This window comes from Cupressus sempervirens, chromosome 8 (assembly GCF_028749045.1).
Source record: "Cupressus sempervirens isolate cs-2001-9-10 chromosome 8, ASM2874904v1, whole genome shotgun sequence".
Classification (NCBI taxonomy): Eukaryota; Viridiplantae; Streptophyta; class Pinopsida; order Cupressales; family Cupressaceae; genus Cupressus; species Cupressus sempervirens.
In genome coordinates, this window is record NC_143125.1 from 843244367 (window position 1) to 843270422 (window position 26056).

General features: G+C 34.1%; 1 protein-coding gene across 7 annotated transcripts; it reads left to right on the plus strand.

The window, feature by feature from the left end:
* Window positions 1-467: 467 nt before the first annotated feature.
* On the plus strand, window positions 468-5352 carry LOC149545048 (remorin-like). 7 transcript variants are annotated; one of them, XM_089795549.1, is made up of 7 exons: window positions 468-554; window positions 696-838; window positions 2575-2768; window positions 3555-3614; window positions 3820-3907; window positions 4298-4379; window positions 4812-5352. In XM_089795549.1, exons 3-7 carry the CDS (start codon window positions 2615-2617, stop codon window positions 5010-5012), a joined length of 585 nt encoding a protein of 194 aa, XP_089651675.1. In that variant the 5' UTR covers window positions 468-554; window positions 696-838; window positions 2575-2614; the 3' UTR covers window positions 5013-5352. The 7 variants fall into 7 exon arrangements, with proteins under 7 accessions (XP_089651675.1, XP_089651674.1, XP_089651679.1 ...); XM_089795548.1 differs by having other exon boundaries at window positions 468-521; XM_089795553.1 differs by having other exon boundaries at window positions 468-521; window positions 3558-3614.
* Window positions 5353-26056: the final 20704 nt, after the last annotated feature.

Below are 26056 nucleotides of genomic sequence, written 5' to 3' on the forward strand. Positions count from 1 at the left end.
AGTATTTACTTGGAAATACTTAAAGTATTTACTTGGAAATACTTAAAGTATGTGAGATGAGTTGTAATTCAGATGTGGGGTTGCTTAAATTATAGACATGTTCTAGTGAAAGCGATTGCATTATTATTTATTTTAAAACATGCAAACTGATAAATATCTGGACAACAGTTCAAGTGAATTGGTAAAGAAAATTTATGCCTCATCTTCGACATTTACCGAAATTTAATTAGAATACTAATTTAAATTCATTTTCTCATTACATTTGCATAGTACTATGAGAAATATCTACCTTGTTATGCAAAGACTCTGAATTAATTTGTTAGAATTTTTGAATTCAAACTCCATGATTTCGTTCTGCAGAAAGAGATGTTGCCGTTTTTTTAGTTTTTTTCCCGATGAGGTGTCGTGACACGGGTGTGTGGGAGATTTGCACGATATTTACTTCTTGCCCCACCTTTGTTTTGCTTAGAGATTCCTTGTTTGGTTAGCATTGAGAACAGTCTGTCTTGAAGGGAAAAGGGGTCAGCCAGTCTGTCACAGCCTGATTTTTCATTGTCATTTCCAATAACTGCTACAGAAATTCAGTGATATTTCAAACATAAAGGATTTCAAAAATTTCAGTAAACCAAAACATTGTTGAAATTTGACTTGGCCGACCTAATATCCTTGTTCTTTATTGTTACTGACATTTTCAGATACATTTTTATGCACTCGATTGCATCAAAGCCAAGTGTTGAGAAGAAACTTCCAGGACTGCAAGATACCCAGTTGGGGATTTTGGTAAAGAAAACTCTGGAAGCACCAATCAATCAAATCTGATTGCGTTATCCGTTTTCAGGTCAGTAAATTACCAAAGCTGTATCTAGAATCTGGTAGGAATACACCATTTCTGTAGAAGTATGGTAGGAACACGCTATTTCTGTAGAATTTTGGTAGGAACACACCGTTTCTGTAGAATTTTGGGTGTGATTTGTCAGGCATGTACCTATTTGTTAACTGTTTGGTTTCTGTTATGGTTGTCAGTCAGATTTCTGCGGGGTTCCGGTTACGATTTCAGTCAAATTTATGTTGAGTCTTGCTAATGGTGTCAGTCGGATTCAAGGGAATTCCCCGACCCTTATGGTGTAGAAACCACTTTTTGTTTCGTTAAAACGAGTTCTGCTTATTATAAGGAACTTTGTACTGTACTGACGTGATGGATCCTACCGATGTTTGGGAGCACAATTTGATAAGTATTTGGTTGGATGTAGAGTTTTTATGTTAAGATTGATGCCCAGTAATAGTATGGGATGGTTTATAATACCATTTCAGATTTTAATACGATACGCCTAGACTGTTCTAGGAGGCTAATCATGAGCCCATATCCCAAAATTCACTTTCTAAACTTCTTGTTCTCCAGCATACCAAATAGATTGCATCCTTAATAGCCAGTTGCAGAGAAGAATGGAGGGCCAAAAAAAGGATATATTAGCTAGGGGAATCTATCGTTTCTAACTCTACACATGCAAATGCCCAAGTTTCACTCTCGTATCAACTTTTTAAGTACTCATTTTCCTCTTGTAGCGTGTGTACAGGTGATTACCTGTTTTCAGGTAAGTAACCCACCAAAAGATCTATCTACAATTTAGCGGGCACACACCATTTTTGTAGAGTTTAGGGGCGAGTTAGCTAGGCATGTACCCATTTCTGTTAGTTGTTGGGGGTTGATGACAGGGTTAGTCAGATTTAAGGGAATTCGCTTCTCTGACCATTTTGTAGTAACCACTCGCTGTTTTGATAAAAGGAGATACTATTCATGGTTTGGAATATTACACTGTCTGACGTGATGGATCTACAAATTGGTGAGTTTGATGAGTACTAAACTACCTTGGGTGCATAGTTTGATTGGTGCGTATGGGAGAATTTGATATCAATACGTCTAGATTGTTCTAAGAGATCAATCATGAGCCAAAGCACAAAATTCACTTTCTAGACCATTTTTTTTACTTTACCATGTCAACTAGATTTGCATCCTTTTATAGACAGTTGCAGAGAAGATTGGAAGGCTAAATAAGGTTATATGAGCTAGGAGAATCTGTCATACAATCGGTGGCAACTCAACCACATAATTACTGTCAACAACACATGCAAATGCCCAAGTTTCACAGGCATACTAACTTTCCAAGTAGTCATCCTTCCTCTTGCAGGGTGTGTTTAGGTGAGTCTATTGGACTTTTACTGTGTTCAGATTTGGGATTTTTTTTTATGGAGGTCCTCCACAAAATATTTGTAGCTATTTGATATGGGTATAAGTCTTACGACTGAACCTCTTCGACTAAGAACCAAGTGCTAAAAGGTATGCCAAATTCACCCAGCTCACAATCCTGACCTCATCTGTTTTCATTGGTCGTGATAATTTTTACATTTAGTGTTTTTACCGTTCTCCTGCAGTTGAGCTCTCAGCCTCACCTGTCCAAATCAATCTATCTACACGCATCCTCACACAAATATCTTCTTAGTAATTTGATTTTATGCTCTAGAGTCTAGTTTAGACTTTGTTTTCAATGGCTTGATGGAGTTGTGTTTGTTTTGTAGTTCTAGTGAAGAATCGGTATCTTAAGGGAAAATATTAGACATGGGTGAAGAGCAAGCCCCAGCAGAGCCTATTGCAGCTCCTGTTGTCAGTAAGGATGTCCCAGAGGAAAAGGCTGTATTAGATCCGCAAGCAGTGCCTTCTGGGGAAGATCATACCGTTGCGGATGAATCTAAGGCTTTGGTGATTGCTGAAGGTAAGGTTTTCTATCCATAAAATAGAATGATTATAATAGAAAAAGCGATTGGATGAAAAATTTCTGCCAAAAAACTCTGTATGTGTAACTTTGCAAATGTTTTGGATCATGATTTTTTCTCAGAAGCTTTTTGTGCAAACCCAGTCTGTCAAATCCTCATGCTCATAATATGAAGGGATTGAATTTTTCAAATTTGTTGCTGTCTAGTCAAGTTCCCTTAAGGTGTTTGTCTTCCAAGAAAATCTTTGTGAATGCATTCCCTCTTTTCCGAAGTTTAGTTTATTTTTCTGAGAGCATTAATTCAAGTTCCTTAGGAGCTTGAAGCCCTTGTTACCCATGTCTGGATAGAGCGTGCATTTTCTTTAAGGGCTTATTGTTATTGTATGTAGGTATAGAAATGCTCTATCCAATTGGATTCATGAAATAGTTTTAGAACATGCCACCCACTGGCCACAGGAGCAGATCTTTAATTTGGATAAACCAAAGTAACAAGAATCGGAATCGGATCAAAATCGGCAAGGCCGAATTGAATCTTGAATCGGCCATGAATTGGCAAATTATAAAAATCCTTGAAATTTAGTGAATAACTTATTTCATAAACCCTTTATCGCTGATTCGATTCACCGATTTACGAAAAATTGTTTGGCTTGAATTGAATCGTAAATCTACGAAAAATAGTGTACTTAATGCCTTGTATGAAGTAGATTTTGCAATATTGAATAGTTTAACACTAGCTGGTGAAATGGTGTGTCTTTCTGATTGGATCTTTTAAACTCCTTTTGGTAGAAGAGAAGAAGCTACCGGTTGCTGAGCCTGCCCCTGAGAAATCGGGTTCCATAAACAGAGGTGTGTATTATATATTCTTAACGTCATTTGCCATATGTTCCAGCCTTCTCATATGCATACACAACTTTTTTTTTCTATGATTTGGGAAATCAAATCATGGGCAATTTAAGGTTTTATTTGCAGGGCGTAGTAATGCATACATTCACACGGTGCATAGTGCAGAGTATTGAATTTTTTTTGTTTTTGGTGGTTGTTGTATCTGTAGATGCTGTATTAGCAAAAGTGAATGAAGAAAAGAGAGCAGCTCTCGTCAAGGCATGGGAAGAAAATGAAGTAGCCAAAGCTGAAAACAAGTAAGTGATTAATTAATAATATCAGATTTTCACAATCCATTTCTATCAAAAAAAAATTGTTACTTGATTCAATTGTGTATGTTTTTAGCATCAATATTCCGGATCATATTCTATGATCCATCATCACGATGAGAGAAGGATAGTAAAAAAAGAAATATATGATAGATCATAGAGTGTACTCTGAAACGTTGATACTAAAAACACACAATTGAATCGAAAAACAATTTTTTTTGGTGTCATCATTAAATATTTTACTCACTATGGATACTTTTGTGACCAGATTTTGAGAGAATAGCATCGACCCTTGTTAGAATAAGGTTTTCTCAATAAACGCATTAGAATTAGACAGATGTTTGGATCCTGATTAGGCTTGTGATTTCATTGATTTAGGTACCACAAGGCATTGACAAATATTACTGCGTGGGAAGAAACAAAGAAGTCTGCAACTGAAACTAAGTTAAGAAAAGCTGAGGTAAAATCTTTTCCTCTTCTGCATACTAGACTGATAGAGTCTGATGAACATGACTAGCTAATGTAAAAAATTTGTTTCTGGGTTCGACTGTGTGTTTTTTATTCCATTCTTGCATTCTCTCATCAGAATGATAGATCATGGAGTGTGATCTGAAATGTTGATGCAAAAAAGCACATAATTAAATCCAGAAACAAAAATTTTACACTTCAAATAGATTGTAGAAATTTAACAAGATTAAATAGCAATGTCAAGATTAAGTAAGCTGTTTAATATACTAGTGTACAACTGTCTTGACTAGTCACTCAGTTTGTAAAGCAGTGCGTTAATAGCATCCAAACTTTTAGGCCATTAATGGCCTGAAGCAGAGTTTTTCAATCGAATAAGGTTTTCTTTTTAACTTGATTGTATCTAAGAGAGTCTACATATTTGCAGGAGAAGTTGGAGAAGAAGAAAGCGGCATATGTAGAGAAAATGAAAAACGAAATTGCTACCATACACAAGAAGGCAGAAGAGAAGAAGGCGATGGTGGAGGCTAAACGTGGAGAGGAAATTCTCAAGGCGGAGGAGATGGGAGCCAAATATCGTGCAGAGGGCCATGTGCCAAAGAAGTTCCTGCTCTGCTTCAGTATCTAGCAAGTTTTCAGTCTACTTGATGTGAATTCCCCCGTTCACATAAGTTTAGCAATGTAGAATATGAAGTTATGATCATTTAGCAGCACTCTTGAGTATATTTCACAATTCAAATTGTACTGCTCTTGATAGATGGATACAGGATTGCTTTTTGTATTTCATGGACAGGTTTTTTAGTCTCTAAGAAAACTGTTTGCTAGGGTTTGGGGTGTTGACCTGAGGTCAGATCTTCTTATTCTTGTATTTCTTCGTATTTGCATATATTGATTTGTATAAAATATACATTCTACACTGGCATGCTGGTTGCATGCTTTTGAGAATCAAATAAGATCTTATTTTTGTATTTCGTTGTATTTGTGCATATTTATAGTTCATAAATTACACCGATCCAATGGGTTTCTTGTGAACTGCAGTAGTATTTGAGTGTTTATATTTATTTTTTTCGAACTCCAGAGATTTGGTGAGCTTTTGGACTGTCTTTAATACAATTGCAACTATGTTTCGATCACATTTGAAGATTTTCAGCTAATCTTGTAGAGGAGAAATTGTTTTCTTTCAAATCTTACTGGGGGTAGGACATGATGATGGATCACTAAGTGTGATTCTGTATGATTCTTGATACAAAAATATGACACACGATCAAATCCAGAATCTACATCTTTCTGATACTATAAATGATTGTAAAAATCTCTTCATGTTAGCTTCTAAAATTTATTAAATTTGATCTAAAGATATATTTTCCTTTTACCAAATTGGGTTCCTTTATCTGTTCTCTCTCTAAGTTAAAAGTGCTTTCTTAATTTTATTTTCATGGCATGATGTTCATATTTAAAAGCCTACAACAGAGAAATATTTGGTTATTAATTTGCATCTGAAAATTGAGTTTCAGTTTGGAGTTTATAGCTGTTATTTCAGAATTTTATATAAGAAATATTCAGATTCCAGATTATAGCTCCCTGTTTTCAAAATCAGATTTTAAGCAGAGTTTGTTTTCGCTGTACAAGCAACTGCTGATAAACTGAAAGTGTGGTGACTGAACTTTCAGTACATAAGTCAACTCGTTATCTGTCAGTTTGTTGAAAGCTATTGCTTTTTTATATCATAAACAATCGAAAAATCAGTTAACAGGTCTCCCATGATCAAGTTTTCTCACATCTTAAGTTATTACTATTTATTAAATAATTAAATTTCTGAATTATAATTAAATAATAAATTATATGAGTAGATATTTACCATTTCAACATATTTAGAATGTTGGGTGGGGTGGACAAAAGAAATTTTTATTATTATTATTATTATTAGTACTTGTGGTAGGCTTATTATTGTGATACTTTTTTAGATTTTATGTTTTAACTAGTCAAATAATTTCAACTTAAAAAGTAATTTATTTTAAAAAAATTTATAGATAGATGTATATGATTGTTACCATTACAATTTTAAGAAATTATTTTTCTAAGATTTGATTGTTGAATTCATTTAGGTCTTATATTGGCTGTGTGTATTGTAAAATAATTTAACAATTAGTAACAATTAGTTTTTATTAAGTGAATGTTTAATAATTTTAATGTAAATGATTTGATTTAAATTTTTTATAATTTAATATTTGTCATTTAGTTAAAAATACAAATACTAAAAAATATCTTTCGTATATTAATATAATAGTTTAAGAAATAATATTATATATTATTATTATAAAAATATTATTATTTTCATATTTTAATAATATTAAGCCAAACTGTGTTACTTGTTCTTATTATTGTTATTATTAAATTGTTATTGTTATTGTTATTATAGTTGTTATTCTTGTTATTATTATTATTGTTATTATTATTATTGTTATTATTATTGTTGTTGTTATTATTGTTGTTATTATTATTAGTGTTGTTTTTATATTATTATAGTTGTTATTATTATTATTGTTATTGTTATTGTTATTATTGTTATTATTGTTATTATTGTTATTATTATTGTTATTGTTATTATTGTTGTTGTTGTGTTCTCTAAAAATCCTTCTCATTCAATAATAGACTTCAAATAATATTTTGTTAAAAGACAAACTTCAAACAATATGTTGTTAATAGGCATATGATAGTATTATAGTTTCAATCATAAATCTAATTTTTAAAAAAAACTTTACAATTAAATCCCTACAAATTTGTAGAAAGATTGATATGATAATTTTTAAATGCTTCAAATATGGAAAATTAATTTTATATATATATAAAGATTTAACAATATTATAATAACTTAAAAATTATTCATGTTAAAAGATATCTTAACAAAAGAATTAAATCAATAGATTTATGTATCATGGGTTTTATGATTAAGATAAGGAAAATCTGTAGTTAAATATTGCTTGGTCTTCCATCATTTACTTGAAAGATAAGTATAGTTTACATAATCAATGTCCCTCTCCACCTTGAGGCTACTTCATACTCTTTATCTTTCTTCAAAGCCCTCTTTTTAATATAATTGACTTCTACATTTAAATGTTAATATTTTGTAAACTATAATATTTAAAAGAAGTGTTGGTAGGTTCTAGTTTGATTAATAAGAATTTTATTAAGTTGATACATACATTTTAAAAACTAGTATAGATATCTTAAATAAATCTATCTAAAGAAATGCTGATAGATATCCACTACAAAATGTTTAAAATTTAATTTAATACATCCAAAACTATTTATATTTTCTTTTCTTTTTTTGTTTCATTTGTTTTGTTTTATTTATTTTAAATTGGCTATTTATATCTCCAAAGATTATAATTTTAGCAAATATTCAAATATTTTATTTGGTGTGTATTAAAAAAAATCTTTAATAGCATAATCTATTTATAATAAAATTTAAAATTTTGACATGTAGATGGTTGTCAAATTTAATCTAGAAAGATAAAAGTTAACATTAACACACTAACTAAAATAATTGAATAAAAACAATGAATAAATTACAACGAGCTTACAAGCTCATATATACAAAACGGATATACAGAAAATAGTAACTATCTACATACAATAGATAGAGCATTATTAGAAATATTCTAATACCCTCCCATAATGCTTAATCTATCAATAACACCAATAGCCTCCCTAAATTTTACAAATTTATCAAAACCGAGAGACTCGTTAAAGATATCAGCAGACTGCTCTAAAGTGGGAACATATAGCAACTGAATAGATTTCTCTTCAACCAGCTAACGAATGTAATGACAATGTGTTTTGACATGCTTGGTTCGTTCACGGAAGACCAGATTCTTTGCCAGTTTGAGTACTCCTTGATTATCACAAAATATAGGAGTCGGTCTTGATTGAGGAACATGCATATCTGCAAGCATCCGCCAAAGCCAAACTGCCTCACAAGCTGCTTTAACTGCTCCCTGATACTTTTCTTTAGTCAAAGAAAGGGTCACCGCTTGTTGCTTCCTACTAGTCTATGTCACAGCAGCAAATCCTAAATTAAACACATTTTTGGCAGTAGATTTACAATCATCAACAGAGCCGACCCAATATGAATCTATGTAGCCATATAGTGTAGAATCAGACTTCTTAGTGTATAGAAGACCATAATCAAGAGTACCACTCACATAGCATAGGACACGCTTTGCAGCTATCCAATGATTAGTCTTGGGTGCTGTCATAAAGTGAGACACATAGCATACAACAAAACTAATGTCAGGTCTGGTGGCAGTAAGAAAAATGAGATTACCCACTAGTTGTCTAAACAAGGATTTATCTACAACGGGTGAATCAGACTAAGCAAATAATTTGAGCCGGGGTTCCATAGGAGTGAGGGAAAGTTTTCAATCCTGCATTCTAAACCTGTCCAGAAGACTTCTAGCATACTTGGACTAAGAAAGAAAGATACTGTGTTTAGTCTGCCAAACCTCAATTCCAAGACAATAGTGCAAGAGTCTCAAATTTGTCATCTCAAAAGTGCTACACAAATCCTATTTGATTTTCACGATCAGATGTGTCGAACTTCCAATGATGATCAAGTCATCCACATAAACAATGATAAACAAGATATCATTACATACATGTTTGATAGATAGGTTTGAATTCGATGGACTCCTTTGAAAATCATGATTGGTTAAATATTTGTCAATTTTCATGTACTAATCTCGAGGAGCTTGTTTCAGAGCATAGAGAGCTTTGACAAGTTTACAGACTTTGTGTTCCTGACTAGTAACCTTAAATCCAAAAGGTTGCATCATGTAGACATCTTCTTGTAAGTCGCCATTCAAAAGAGCACTCTTGACATCTATTTGATGCATTTTCCAACCAAGCTGAGTTGCTAAAGCAAGAACAAGCCATATGGTACTCATTTTAGCTATAGGAGAAAAAGTCTCCTCATAGTCAATACCTTCCCTTTGTGAGAACCCTCAAACAACAAGACAAGCCTTATAGTTGTCTAAGATGCCATCAACTTTATATTTAACCTTGTACACCCATTTGTAGCTAACGAGCTTCTTCCCTACAAGAAGATCAGAAAGAACCCAAGTTTGATTTTTTTGAATGCTCTAAAGTTTAGCTTCCATAGAAAGTTCCCATTCAGGAATATCTTTAGCCTCGGAGTAAGTCTAGGGCTCATAAACACTATGAATGTTAGCCATAAGAGAAAAATTAACTATTTGTTGGCACTTATTTTGAGAAGCTCTACCTTCGATGAGCTCATCATCCTTTAGATCACTAATAGTTTTAACCCACCATTTGGGTCAGAGAGTAGAAGAGTTGACCTATGAAGCAGCTGGAAGAGGTTTAGGAGCAACAATGGGAGGAAGATCATTCTCAAGAGCCTCAACAAGATCAACATCAGGTGTCCTAGGATAGGCATTATCTGTATCATTCTGCCCATCAAATGGTGCTAAAGGAAAGGGAACATAGTGAGGTTGTTCCTCAAAACATTGCTCAGAAGAGGACAAAAATATTCCTCAAGTTTCTTCAAAAACAACATCACAACTAAAGATAAGATGATCAGTGTCGATATCTATCAATTTGTAGGCCTTATGATTGTCACTATACCCTGTCAGCATGAGTCTCTGAGTCTTGGAATCTAATTTGGAATGTTTAGCATCAGGAATCCAAACATAGGCAAGAGAGCCAAAAACCTTCAGGTGGCTAACCATGGGCTTACCACCAGAACACAATTCTTTGAGAATTTTTTTCTTGACAACCTAAGTAGGAGAACGATTCAGAAGGTAACCAACAATAAACACTACTCCTACCCAATACTTATTAGGAACACTCATGTGTTGTAACATAGAACAAGACATCTCAATAATCGTACAATTGCGATGCTCAAAAATATTGTTTTGTTGAGGAGTGTAAGGTGTGGTGAATTGGTGCTTAATGCCATGATCAACACAAAAATCAAAGAATGCATGAGAAAAAAATTCCCCCCTTTAAATGTTTTAAGAGAAATGATACTATAGCCAGACTCATTTTCAACCAACAACTTAAAATTCTGAAATGTACTAAGTGCATCTGATTTTTGTTTAAGAAAGTACACCCACATTTTTCTACTAAAATCATCAACAATAAGAAAAACATATTTGCAACTAGTAAATGAGGATGTATTCATAGGATCACAAATATCAACATGAAGTAATTGAAGTACCTAAGATGCACACTAAGAATCTCCATCTTTTAAGGGAGTCTGATGTTGTTTGCCAGCTTGACAAGTGTCACATACTCCAAGATGTTGCGGCTGAATCAAAGGTAGTCTAGAAACAAGTTCCTCCCAGGATAGCTGAGAGAGATACTAGATGTTAAGATGTCCATATCTCTAATGCCACAAAGTACTAAGAGATAAATCATGAGCTGCCATAGCTGTTTCAGGAGAATCACCAATGTCAGTAAGCCGATATATGCGATGATCCTCTAGGCTAGTAGCAATAGTAAGACGAGTCTCTCGATCAATAACGGAGCATTTGTGGGAACTGAACACCACATACAACTGAGGAGAATTTCTCATGATCTAACTCACAAAGAGAAGATTGAGTGCCATACTAGAAACATAGTAGACATTGAGAAAGATGAGTTGACACCCACCAAACTATATCTGAATATTTCCTCTACCAATTATTGTGAACTCCTCTCCTCTACCAAACACAACTAAATTGTTGAATGGATAGAAATCTGTAAACCAGTCACGTCGATGAGAGAAATGACGTGAGGCACCAAAGTCAATATACCAAGTAGAGGATTGGGCTAAATCGGAAGGGCTTTTAGCCATAAAAGCATAGAACACAGACTCCTTTGTCTCAAAATGTTCAGCAACATTGGCCCATTTAGTGGACCCTCCTAGCTTCTTTTGTTCAGAAGCAAGTCGCTAACAATAATCTTTCTTCACGTGGTTGTACTTATGGCAGTAATGACATTGAACACTCTTCTGCTGAAAACTACCTAAGGATTGATGGGAACTACCCTGTGGAGATGACTGAGATGGCTGAAACTTAGCTGCAAAGGCTTGTTCTGATGAGGGTGAGGAAGCATGACTACCAAACTACTGCTTCTAGCAATCCTGTTGTAGGAGTTTGGTGCACAACTCTAGAAATTTCAAATCAACATTAGTTGAGGTGATGTTGAGAGTCCCTATGAAATGCTCATAAGATGTTGGCAAGCTTTTCAGGACTGATGGCTTCAAGTTGATCACAAATATCATTAATCTTCATGAGATGTTCCTATAAGGACATACATTCATCCATCATAATTGAAAACAATTGATTCTTCAAAAAGAATGCTTGACTCTTGTCGGATGTTTCATGCAACTCCTCTAAATATTTCCAGATGTCTACAACCAACTTGCCAGAGGGAATCTAAGGTAGCTAATCATTTGTGATAGAGAGCTTGAGAAGCATAATAGCTTCATGATTCTTATCATCAAACTTATCCTAATCTATTGTAATGAAGGTCACACCAGGTGTGCTAGTGGGGATAGGACAAGTTTTTGTGCCTAGAACAAGTGCATCCAAACAACAATACTCAAAGATGGTTAACATGCACTGCTTCTAGTGGTTGTAATTATTTTCATTAAACCATTGACTGTTTTCCAACATCAGGTTGGTCAAGGATGCCATTTGCACAAATTTTGAGGCAATGTTTAGGCTGACCCAGAAAAAAATGACAAGTACCTAGAATAGTAGATGGAAAACCCAGAAGAAATCTGCAGTTACAATAGAAATCCACTGGCCTAAAAATTGAGGCATAGAAAATGAGGTACCCAAAAAATTTTGACAAAGACTCATATGAGGTCTCGAAAAACCCACCATAAATATGAAATCAAAAAAATTTAGACCCCAAAAAATAGGGTTTCGAGCTAAATATCAATCGGCGGCTTGGAAGGTCAAAGTTACAAAAATAAATGGCAGATTGAAGGTATTTGTCTTGACGTCTCTGCAATCTGTAGGTAAGGTCGTGATTGGTGTCTAAACACGCGACCAAACCAAGAAAGGAAGGTTATAAAAAATGTTGAGCCGTTTGAAACTGAGTTGCAGATCTCCAAAAAAAAACTTTGCCAAAAACAAAAACCCATCGCAAAAGTAAATACCAGTCGCAAGCATAGACCAAAGATCCGCCATTTGTAACTGAGCCACAAATCGCCAAGGGAAAAAAATGTGATTTTTAAAAAAATTGACATTTTTAAATTTTTCAAGTGCCGCGATTTTGCCAGAAAAAAATGTGATTTATAGTCATCCAAACCCTAGCCTAAACTAGGTATAATGAAGCAAAATTATTTAGGAAAAAATAATTTTGAAAACCAGTTTTAGATAATTTCAATAAGAAAAAAAAAATTCAAAGAAAATTTAACCTCGCTCTGATACCATAAAATAATTGAAAGATTATTTTATGTATTGAATAAAAATAATGAATAAATTACAACAAGCTTACAAACTCATATATACAAAATGGATATGCAGAAAATAGCATCTAACAAAAAATAGAAACTATCTACATACGATAGATAAAGCATTATTAGAAATATTCTAATACTCACACCATGACACCACCCATTCTACCATTGTAGAATGCCTATATGCATTAATAATAAGTAAATTTGGTAAGTTATTTGTGTAGTAAAGATTTTTGAAGTTGAAAAAAAGCTTTAAAGTTGCATCTCACACTAGAGTTTCTAGCACTGCACAGGGCTATGGTGCACGTCTTACTAGCTTCAGGGCTTTTCATGCAATCAATCCTTCAACTACATCTCTAACACCATTCTTCAAGGGTGAGCCTTCGGATGCAAATGACAATCAATTTGGATGGCATGAGAAGTTGTGGAATCAGAAAGCCACCAAAAGCCAAGTGGATCATTGCAGGGTGGGGGTTTTTCGTTCACCATTAGTAAAGATTGGAGATTAGACAATGTGCAAGGGTGCCCCCTATGCCGAGAGTCAAAAGGTAAATATCATGCAAAGGGAGGATGAATATGGTTTGGATGATTTGTGACATGGTGTGAGAGAGGCAAGCTATCGCCCATAGGGAGGGAGAGTAAATGTCGGAAGGGTTCGGGTGAAGCTTTATGCCCTTCTTCAAAGACTATTATAGTTGAAGCTAGTGCAGAGGATGAGTGTGAGATTGATCACAATCTCTCTGTATTTTCAGAGTTGGTGTTATAGGCCACTTTCGCAATTTTTGGCCAAGCTTACAGGCTTTGCATGCTTAGATCTCGAAGCATTGGGAGCCCATTTTAGATGGATGGGTTCAAATTTATCCAACAACAAAGAGTTTTTTCAATATTGTGTTTGAAAGTGTTGAGGATAAGAATAGGATTTTGTGCAATTTTTTTTGGTGTTGGGAGGATAAGTTTCCTCTGATGTTCAAGCCATGGCACCCAAGTTTTTGCCCAGTCACAGAGAAATTTGATAGGGTTCTAGTTTGGGTAAGGCTTCTGAATCTACCCTTGCATCTTTTGTTTGATTCAATGTTAGAGGCCCTTGGGAATGCTTTAGGTGTGTTTTTAATGGTTGATGATGGCTCATCAAACCTTCTTCATTCTACCTTTGCTCAACTATTGGTTAAAATGAATTTTGAGAAGAGTTTTCCAAATGAGATTAGAGATAAATCTTCAAATGGGTGTTGGACACAATCCGTGGATTATGAAAGGATCCCCTTCAAATGCAAGAGGTGTTTCCAAATAGGGCATGTTGTTGAGGATTGTGTACAGGGAAGGGCTCCTAAGTCCACATGGTGGGAAGATGTTTTGCATCAACACTATTCAGTGGAAAAGAAGGTTGAGAAACCATGAAGCTTCTCTAAGGTTGCTATTGAAGTAGATAGAGGCAAAGAGCCTCCTATGCTTGACTCCATGAAGAAGTTGGGGGATAAGGGAAACCCCAGTGATAGGATCAATGTTGGGTTGGTTACTCTGGTGGGGGTGGGTACACCAGGTGGAAGGGAGAAGTCTAAAGGTTTAGAACATTGTTTTCAGAAGGAGATAGCTAAGGGTGATACAATTGTAGCAGAATTGAGATTTGATGTTGAGGATTGTGGAAATGAGATGGATGAGCTATTTGCCATATGTTGGGTTGATGCTTTCCAGAATGGAAGACAGATGGCAAGTGGTTAAACGAAACAAGAATAGGGTACCAAATAAATTTGATATGGTTTTCAAGTCTTATACAAAATGGGTGGGCTATTGTTTTTTCATGTTCCTTCACTCTTTACGGTGATTGTTGGGTTTCTAATGGGATGGTGGAACCCTTGTTTCCACTATTGCTTCGAGGAAAGTTCCTCATGGCTTATTTGAATAAATTAATCATTATTACCAACCAAAAAAAAGTAAATTTATTTATTAATTTAATTTATAAAAGAATTTAATTGATGTAACTAATAATCTCTCTTTTATTTTATAGTTTATTTTTTAATCCACTAGTGCTAACTTGATTGACCAAGCACTTTCCAACTAACTTAGAAGCACAAACTTAAAATATGCACATTAGAATGTTATAAGCCCCAAATGCAAGGTTATCCCTAGATCTTGACCTAAGACTTGACGGTTCATTTGTAATGCCCATACCTAAATATCTCTTTTGGGATTTAAAGGTTGTATGCTTTATACTCCAATAATAGAAAGATTTATCATCTCCACTTATATAAGATCTCTACTCTCACTTTTAAACCATAAATATATGTTGGGTTCGTGCTCTTGGTGTAATGTAATTAAAATAATGATATCAAACACATTTTCATCACATAAATGTAGTGTGGTTAGCTCAAACACTCAAGGCATATATACATAATGTGAATAACATAACAACCTCAAGAAGTATGTGCATAGTGACTAGAAAAAAGAAATAAGTTATAACCTTAGCATAAATACATTTTTCTTATCCCACTTTACAAAAGCATATGCTTGTAAGTATAGTGCATCCAAAAATGGTATTTTTAATGCATTCCTTGGGACATATTATACCATGGGTCATGTCATTGTTTTCCTATCTACCACCACCTATAATGACAAGGAAGCACCCTACATCTCTTTTTTTCATCGGTGGAACATGCATACATATAATAATGTGTAGCAATGTAAATTATTGTTGCTCATAATTTCATGCTAATTATAGAAGTCATTTTGGCGTGTGACTTATCATGTTTGAAGGTCCCATTTTGGATCCATTTTAGTAAACATGGTTAAATCCCCTATTTTTGAGCCCTTTGAAGAAAAGCTTGTGCTAGGATAATAACATTTAGCACAAGTACCCCCAATAAAATGCACCAAATTTGACATTCAAGTGTTGACCTTGTGATATAGTAGAATGTGACCTTGTTGTTGGCTTGACTCTAAATGGTTATATTTTTCTATTAAGTGTAGAATCAACTAAGTACAAAATGTTGATATTCATTATCAGGAATTATGAAGCTAGCTAACACCTAAGACTAGTCATTTCATCCCCTTAAAGGGTGAAGTTCTAATACATTATTATACTATCATCATTTTACATAAAGAAGGATAAAAGCATAAACAATCGTGTATAACTCGAAACTTGTATATCCATAGTCTTAGTGGAAATAACTAGCTCTACCCTCCCTCATTGTTGTCAATATTAAACTCAGTTGATGTCCATCCATCATTATCAAAAACCTTGATATTTTGGTTCCTCATGTCTTGCACACTAGAATCTCTCCCTAAACTATCTTCCTATGTTGACCCACTGTTAGCTCTACTCTCTATGTTCTCCACGAGAGGATCAATATTGGGAGTAACCTCCTTAGACAACCCTATATCAACCTTTTCATTATTACTAATGAAAATTCTTGATCCTTTATCATTGAATGTGAAGTTTCAAACATATTTCTAGAGAATGATCATGGCACCTTCTTGGATCAATGATATGAATCTATCCTTTGGTACTTCAATAATAGATGAAGCCTATGACATGATGTAAAAATATGTGAGTTTATGTTTAAACTCAGTAAGATCTCGATGTCTGGATTGGAAAATATCCTCATTCCTTTGCTTCCAAATAAGCCATAAGATTTCAGTAGACAAAGCAAGACAAAACTTATTTAGCTTCAAATCAAATGCATCCACAAAACTAGTAATGGCATTGATAAAAGAAATACTAGGGGTACTATTCCACACAAAGTCTTGACCAAAGAACAAAGCCCAAACACATGAAGTGCAAGTACATTCAAAGAAAAGGTGCTCAAAAGTTTTAGGAAAATGACAAATAAAACAAAAACCATGTTTGCCTCCTTGAGCAAGAAATGACCCAACAACTAACTTTTTCAACGTCAAAATATAATGAAAGCAGCATTTCTTAGGCTCAACTTGGGGATGCCAAAGTAAATCAAAGATAGTGTGACACCTGTTACTAGGCCAATTAAAGCCCCAAACCAAATTGATTTTTTTGATAATACTATTATCATCTTTTAGCATATCATAAATCTGCTTGCAAGAGAACTAACTCAACATCTTACCAATTTTCCATTTATATGGTTATATGAATCAGAAGATAAGAAAGTTTTCTCTAGAAACCAAATACAAACAACTTTCAAAATAAGAGCGTAAGTCTTCTTTTGTGAATTAGAAATGTGAAACTTGGAGCTCAACTCTTCCCAGAGAGAATATTATTTTTAGCTACAATATCCTAAATAAGGGAAATACCTTTATTTTTCCAAAATTTAGTAAAGCAGCATTAAGTTAGGGCTAAAGTTGTAGCCATAAGAAAAATGCCCCACAAAATTGGTCTGTTAACCAAAAAAAAGGAAGGATTCTTACCAACCGCATGCCTAGAACAAATAAAGGGTTCGACTTGACACCAAGCCTTCCAAGGTGAAGTGAATACCTTGGATCTAATTCTTAATATCAAAGTCACCAAAAAAAAATCATAAAGTGTGGTATCCTTCCACTGTTTACCCTTTTTAATATGAGATTTGCAAATATTATTTATAATCAAAACTTTCCAAGGTTTGTTCCCCTCCAAAGCTTTGAGGATTAACTTGGCTACTAAAGAAACCCCCTAAACTTGTAAATCCTTCAACCCAAGACCTCCCTAATTTTTTGGGGAGTAACACCATTCCCATTTAACACAATGTCTTTTCCTATTGCCCATCCCATTAGACCACAACATATTGTTGGAAATTTGGCTATGTAGATATGTTGGAGCTGTCATTTATGGCAACATATATCTTGTATAAAGAAGGTACAATGTACAGATGAAGATTCAACAATTAGAATTCAAAAATTGCCAAGTATTAGCTAAGTTATCTAGTAGACCAAATACAATTTTGGTATGTACAATTGATTGAGACATTATTGATACATGTGCAGTTAGGTACAGATAGTACAGAGTGTCAGAATGACATTTTCAAGTGTGCAAGGTAGTGTGGTCAGTATGGAAGAAGATATGACAGTTTTGCAAGTTGCAATAGTATATTGACAGAATAGAGCATGCCAGGAAAAGGTTAATTGAGAGTTAAGGAATTATTTTGTTTACAAATAATTACTTGACTAATTAGGGATGACATCCTAGATGTTAACCCTAAGAGGGCAAGGTTTAATTTTGTATTTTGTCAAGCATGTAAAACCTTGAAGCTCAATTGGACAATGTTTTCATAATAACAAAGTTATAAAGGAAACATTGTAAATGTTAAGTTTACTTCTAGGGAAGACTATGTGAACGTTATGTGATGTGAATTCTGATGTATGATCAGAGGATAATGACTTTTTTGAAGAGCATAAAGTTCTATATCAGATATTGAAGATATTAGCATCAAGGAAAGAGGTTTTTGTATCTATCTTTTTGTATCAAGGAATTACATTGTAAGTTAAATGTTTGGGCAGTGGGCTCATCTTGTACAACATTTTGTATATGTATATGTACCAAATTCTAATAAGGTTGAAGAAACTCCTAATAGGGTTGAGGCTTCTAACAAGGACCAAGACACTATATGCATGTAATAGAATCCTAACAAGGTCAATATCTTTAACCAAATACTTTTGATTAGTGGATCATTTTGTGGGTACCATTTGTAGACACCTAAAAATCTTTTAGAAAATAAAGCATTTTTATTTTCTGAAAAAAGTCCCTGATGACATCATCATTTATTAATTATTTATTTATTTAATTTATTTATTTATTTTTATGCCATTAAATCCCTTTATCTTAATTAAAAATATTTAATTAAGGAATCCCTACCAAAAATGTTTAAATCTTATTTAAACATTATTTCTTTATTTATTAATTATTTAATTAATAAATTGACCAAAAATCTTAAAATAATTTATTTATTTATTTTTTGTCCAAAACTTGGCCAATTTCCTTAAGACCACTAACCTCTTCCAAAATCTTCTAATCCTTCTTTAATTTCGATTAAAGGCTAATCCCATCATTTCCTACCCCTAATCCCAACTCAAAATATTTAATTAAGATTAAATATTAATCCTCGTGTTTATTAAAAATATTTTAATAAATATCTCCTCAACCCAAACCCTTGAAATAAATAAAATTTTATTTATTTCCTAAAAACCTTTTTATCCTCATCCTAGGAAGTTCTAGACTCTTCTAGAAAATTTTCATCCTCATCCAAAGCCTAGACTCTTCTAGAAGATGTCGATCCTTATCTTTAATCCTAATCCTAATCCCCTCCTAACCTTGTCACATTCCCTAAACATGGGTTAAGACTTGCTAACCCAAGCCAAAATTAACAAATCTCTCCTCCTTCACCCACCCTCATTAAATGCCATCCACTTGCCCATCTCTAACAAGCCTAATCTAATCTTAACCCAAGCCTAATCCAAATCTTAATCATTTGCACATTCCTAAGTCAAGCTTAAGACTTTCTTAATCCAACCCAAGTCAAAATATCTCAACTCTCTCACAAATATCCCAACCATAAAACTTTATGAAGCCCACAAAGCCATAAATGACTCTTACAAGCCCATTCATTGCTCTTGCAAGCCATTATGAGGGTCTTTATGAGCTTTGAGCCTCCTTTGTTGACCCCTCAACCCCTCTTGCTCTAACCAATGACCCTATGAGATGTGTCACTCCCTGATTGGCTGTAAGGAAGCACAATCCATGTGATCTCCTCTCATTCAATCTAAACCTTCCATAAGCTTTCTCCCATCCTTGCATCCTAGCCCTTGATCCTTCAAGCCCTTTGCCTATTTAAGGAATCCTCTCCCAAGCCATTTTAACACAATCTAAAAAGTAAAGTCATAATGCCATTTTGAGAAGCCATTTTTTTACATCAAATCCATTCACCAAAATCTATCAAAAATCCTCCATTGAAGCCCATTTGAGCATTTGAGCATACATATATAATCAAGCCATCTTAGCTATTAGACACACCTCTACATCAAGTGATCATCCTCATTGAGAGAGCCTATCCATGGCTCATATTCTCATTTGAGGACTTCACTTTGTCTCTCATGAAGTTATGTTAAATTAGTATGCAAATTTTTTTTGATTGTTTTAATTTAGTGTTTCTAAAATACTAAAGTAGCATATACACCATCCCCACCAAGCTTTCCCTAGTTAACAAAGTATGGTGTTATGAGTTCTCTTATTGCATGGTTATGTTTATTATTCAGTTTAATTAATTTGATTTCATATGCAAGTTACAAGGAAATTAATAATATCCATTTTTGGGCTAAAGTTTGTAGAGTATTGATTTACCCCCATCTTAGTATTCCCTATTTATAACCATTGGTATCATAGCACAATTACTCAGAAGAGGCTTAACAACTTGAGTAAGATTCCTATGACATGGAACAGTTACAAAAGAATCTAAAAGAATCTCTTAAGAAAATTGATATTATTATTGAAGAAAAAGATAACCTAAACGAAAAATATGAAGATGCAAAAGACTACATTAGGAAGTTGAAAGACAAGATTAATCATCTCAAATCTAGAAAGGAACCTAAAGACCAGATAAAAGACAGTGATGAAGTTTCAAGATTGATGAAATAAAATAAGATTTTGAAACATGAGTTGAAAATCACTAAACTGAAGCTAAGCTCGAACAAAGATGACAACAAAATTCAATCAAATCTAAAATCTAAGAATGCAGATTTAAAATCCCATCTTACAAAAGTTACATATGAAATTGAATCCACCAAGTTAGAACATATAAAACTTGAGAAGTATAATACTATTTTAAAAGGAGAGTTAACTCTAAGTAGCAATTAGAGAAGTTATATTTAGTAGTGAGAAAATTGATGAGAAACTATATTATCAGAGACCTTCCTATGATAAGATTGGCATTGGATATTTTAATGGATAAAAGTTAGCCAAGAAATCAGAAGAAAGAAAGGAACCAAATCCAATTATTGAGTATCCTGAACATAAGAAAGATGAGTAGAATAATATTGAATCTAGTCAATCTAAAGATACATCAAAAGAAGTTGAGCAAGAAAATCAACCTGAGAAAATTGATGAACCTAAGCAAATTGAGCAAGCTGAATCACCCAAGGAAGTAAGGTATGATTTTAAAGGTAGATTCTTTGTATGTGATGAATTTGGTCATATGAAAAGGGACTATATAGGTAAGTCATTCAAACCTATTTATAATTTTTATTTTTAAAATTCTCATGGTTTTGGTCATAGATAAGTTGATTGTAAGAAAACTAATTTTGATAGTAATAATAGCAATAGTAGAATGTTTAGAGATGCTAACCCTGTAGGAGAAAGGAGGAGAGCCAATGAAGGAGCTAATGGAACAAGGTAAACCATTGTGTGTCACAAATGTAACAACCTTGGACACATTGCCAAAATTGTAGAGCACACTTTAACCAATCTGGACCTAATTATAGAAACAATGCACTAGTATGTCAGCTATGCAATAACTTTGGTCATATAGAAAGATCTTACTAAATGGATATGAGGAGCATCAATGGGAAATCAAAATTTAGAAGGAACAACAACATAAATATTAGAATTTAGAGGAAGTGAATAACAACAATCTTTTGAAAATAGCTCCACCCGTGCTTTTGAAATTTCAATTCCCACCCGTGAATTCCTAGCTTTGACTCCCACTCACTATTCCTACAATGGTGTGAGGGTGGCTTGTGGTGTGGTGGCCCAGCTCCCTGCAGCTAATGTTGTGATGACTTCCTCTGTCCGGGCTCTTGGGCCCCCTCCTACTGTGGTTACCATTGGATCAGGTATTGTTGCCCCTAATGTGGATGCCTTCCCTGCTACTTCACGAGTGGTTGGAGGTTATTTTGGTACCTCTTATGCAGATGTGGTGGCTTTTGAAGCTGGTATTAATGCTTTGGTTTTGAGAAAGGGGTCTCATTTGGTTGTGGTGTTAGGATTAAGCTCAGACAGAAATAACAATTACATGCAAATATAACCAATACTAGAAAATAGTAGATTGCATAAAAGAGAACACAAGATACCAAGATTTAACATGGTTCACCCAATCCCTGGGCTACGTCCACAGACAGCAAGTCCAATATTATTATGGTCTAGTGATTACAACCTAATTACAATCCATAATCACTTATAGCTCAACACCACCATAAGAACCAATTTTTGCATCACACATAATGAAAATCCCTAACCCTAAGCCTTTCTATACAAGATTTTTTCTGCTTACAAAATTAGGGCTAGAATAATAGAAAAATAGTAGCTAACGCCTTTTACAATATAAGGTCATTTTTGGCTTCGTCTGTGGGGGCATTACCCCTCATCCCCACCGTGTACTACAACAGAGAATGCACCTTGGGTGCTACCCCAGGACCCCGTAGGGGCACTGCCCCCAAACCCCTATAGAAATAATTTGGAGGGAAATCACCTCAAATAAATCTTGAAGTTTGATTAGGCTCCACATCACAAAAATTTCCCACTTGGAGACTAATCAAACTCCACAATAATAACCTCCCACTTGGAGACTGATCATAGCACTGCTAAACCTGTAGCTCCCACTAGAATATCAAACTACCCTGGACTTTACTATTTTTTTATTTTGTTCAACTGAGAAGACCAACTAAAGCTAAAGAGGAATTCAACTTCTCCTTTGTCACTACCTTTGTAAACATATTTGTTGGATTGTCATTTGTATGTATCTTCTCCAACTTTAACTGCCCATCATCCAAAACTAATTGAATGAAATGGTACCACAACTATATGTGTTTTGTCTTTAAATGCAGAGTTGAATTCTTTGCAAGATGAATGGCACTCTGGCTATCTGTAAACAAATAATTATCCCTCTAAGGGTCTCCTAATTCTTCCATGAAGAATTGAAACCATATCTTCTCCTTAGTTGCCTCTATAGGAGCAACATACTCTGCCTCTGTAGTGGATAAAGCATTAACCTTCTGTAATCGAGAAACCCAGCTCACTACTGCCCCACCAACAGTAAAGACATAACCTGTAGTACTCCACTTGGTATCAGTATCCCCTACCAAATCTAAGTCAACATAGCCATGTAAATCAGTAGTAGAGCCCCCAAAGTGTAAACACTTACTTGATGTTCCTCTCAAATATCTGAGAATCCATTTAACTACATTTCGATGCTCAAGCCCTGGATGACTCATATATCTACCAACAACTCCCACTGCATGTGCAATATCTGGCCTAGTGCAAACCATAGCATACATCAAGCTTCCTACAATTGAAGCATAAGGTACCTTAGATGTCTTATGCTCTTCTTCTTATGTTTTGGGACACATCTCCTTAGTCAACTTCAAATGACTAAGTAAATGTGTGCTGACAACTTTGGCATTCTCCATAGAGAAACATTGCAACACCTTCGCAATATAATCAACTTGAGATAAGATCAATTTCTTGCTCTTCCTATCTTTACAAATCTTCATACCAAGGATTTATTTTGTTGCCCCCAAATCCTTCATAGAAAATGCATGTGCTAACTAACATTCCAGCCCCTTAATATGATCCATGTTAGACCCAACTACAAGCATATCATCAACATATAAACATAAAATAATGTAGTTGTCATCATCCAACCTCTTAAAATAAACACAATGATCTGAATGACACCTGCTATATCTATGCTCATGCATAAAACTGTCAAATTTCAAATACCATTGTCGAAGTGCTTACTTCAAGCCATATAAACTTTTTTTCAATCTACATGCTAAGTTCTCCTTACCTTTAACCTCAAATCCCTGTGACCAATCTATATATATCTCTTCATCCAAATCACCATGAAGAAAGGTTGTTTTAACATCAAGATGCTCCAAATGCAAATCTTCAGTAGCCACAATACTTAAAATATTGTGAATAGAAGTCATCTTAACAATAAGAGAGAATATTTAATCAAAATCAATGTCTTTTTTCTGTGTAAATCATTTTTCAACTAACCTGAATTTAAATCTTTTATTACTTCCATCCTCTTCTTTTAACCTGTAAACCCATTTATTCTATAAAGTCTTTTTACCTGTAGGAAATTAGCATAAATCTCATGTCTTATTTTTTAGTAAAGAGTCCATTCCTTCTTTCATTATAGACTCCCACTAAATCTTTGTATCCACCTACACAGCTTCATCATAACATTTAGTTTCACCAACATTAGTAAGTAAAATAGAATACAAGGAAGGAGAAAATCTTTTTGGAGGTCTACTCATCCTTTTTGACTATCTAACATTCACTAGTGTGTGTGGTATTTGTTGTTGCAGTTGTTGCACATCATGAGGACTTGTTAGAACATTAGCTTTTGGAGTATCTATAATTTTACGATTTTTAAAATCCCAAAGCCCATTACCAAATTCATTAATTTCATATCTAACAAATACACATTTCTTTGACTTAGATTCTAGCTTAGTTTTATTTTCAGAATCTATATGAGCAAATGCTTCACAACCGAAGGTTTTGAGAAAAGAATAACTCGCCTTCTTACAAGTCCATGCTTCCTCTAAAGTACCACAACCCAAAAGAGTAGAGGAACCTCTATTAATCAAATATACAACAATATTGACAGCCTTCACTCACATGTTTAAGGGAAAGCTTGCATGCAACCTCATGCTTTTTGCATGCTCCATTATAGTCTTGTTCATGCATTCAGCCACTACATTTTCTTATGGAGTCCTTGGAATAGTTTTTTGTCTATGAATACCATTAGTGGAGCAATAATATTTAAATTCATGACTGCAATACTCACCACCATTATTAGATTTGAGATATTTTAATTTCTTTCCAATCTCATTTTCAACCAAGCATTTTCATTTCTTAAAATTTTGAAATACATCATATTTCTGGTTAAGGAAATAAACCCATACTTTTCTAGTTGCATCATCAATACATGTAACATAATAATGAGAGCCACCATGGGAAGATACCTGAGCTGGTCCCCGTACATCTGTATGCACAAGCTCTAATTTCTCACTTTTATTTTCCTTCCCACTCTTCACAAAACTCACTCTATTTTGTTTTCCATACACACAACTTTCAAATTCATTAATCCCATATCCAAAAAATACACATTTCTTTGACTTAGATTTCAGCTTAGTTCTATTTTTAGAATCTATATGAGCAAATGCTTCACAACTGAAGGTTTTGAGAAAAGAATAACTCACCTTCTTACCCGTCCATACTTCCTCTAGAATACCACAACTCAAAGGAGTAAAGGGACCTCTATTAATTAAATATACAACAATATTGACAACCTTTACTCACATGTTTAAGTGCAACCTTGCATGCAACCTCATGCTTTTTGCATGCTCCATTATAGTCATATTCATGCGTTTAGCCACTCCATTTTCCTGTGGAGTCCTTGGAATAGTATTTTGTCTATGAATACCATTAGTGGAGCAATAATCTTCAAATTTATGACTGCAATACTCACCACCATTATCACATTTGAGACATTTTAATTTCTTTTCAGTCTCATTTTCAACCAAGCATTTTTATTTCTTAAAAGTTTGAAATACATTAGATTTTTGTCTAAGGAAATAAACTCATACTTTTCTAATTGCATTATCAATAAATGTAACATAATAATGAGAGCCACCAAGAGAAGCTACTTGAGCTGATCCCCATATATCTGTATGCACAAGCTCTAATTTCTCACTTTTATTTTCCTTCCCACTCTTCACAAAACTCACTCTCTTTTGTTTTCCATATACACAACTTTCACAGAAATCCATATTAACACATTTCAGACTTAGTAAAAAAAATTTTGAATAAAGTACTTTCATACCTTTCTCACTCATGTGTCCAAGTCTGTTGTGCCATAGCGCTACATTAGAATCTACAGTAGTTGTTTGTTCTCCCTACTCAATTGTAGCAACTATTCCTAAACATTCATTTTTCTTTGAAACACTTCCACACATTTTTTTACTACAAGGGAACCTTTTGAAACCTTCCAATTCTTATCATTAAAAGTAACTACACAACCCTCATCACTATGTTGCTCTACTAAAATTAAATTCCTACTCAGCCTTGGAACATGTCTTACCTCATGTAGTAGCTAATGATTCGCATTGTACAACTTAATCTTAACTTTTTTCCTTTTCAACAATCTAACAGGGTTCATTATCCCCCAAGTAAACAAGCCCAAAATCCCCTTAGACATAATCAATGAAATAACCTCTATAAGGTGTAGCATGAAATAAAGCACCAGAATCTAAAATTCATGAAT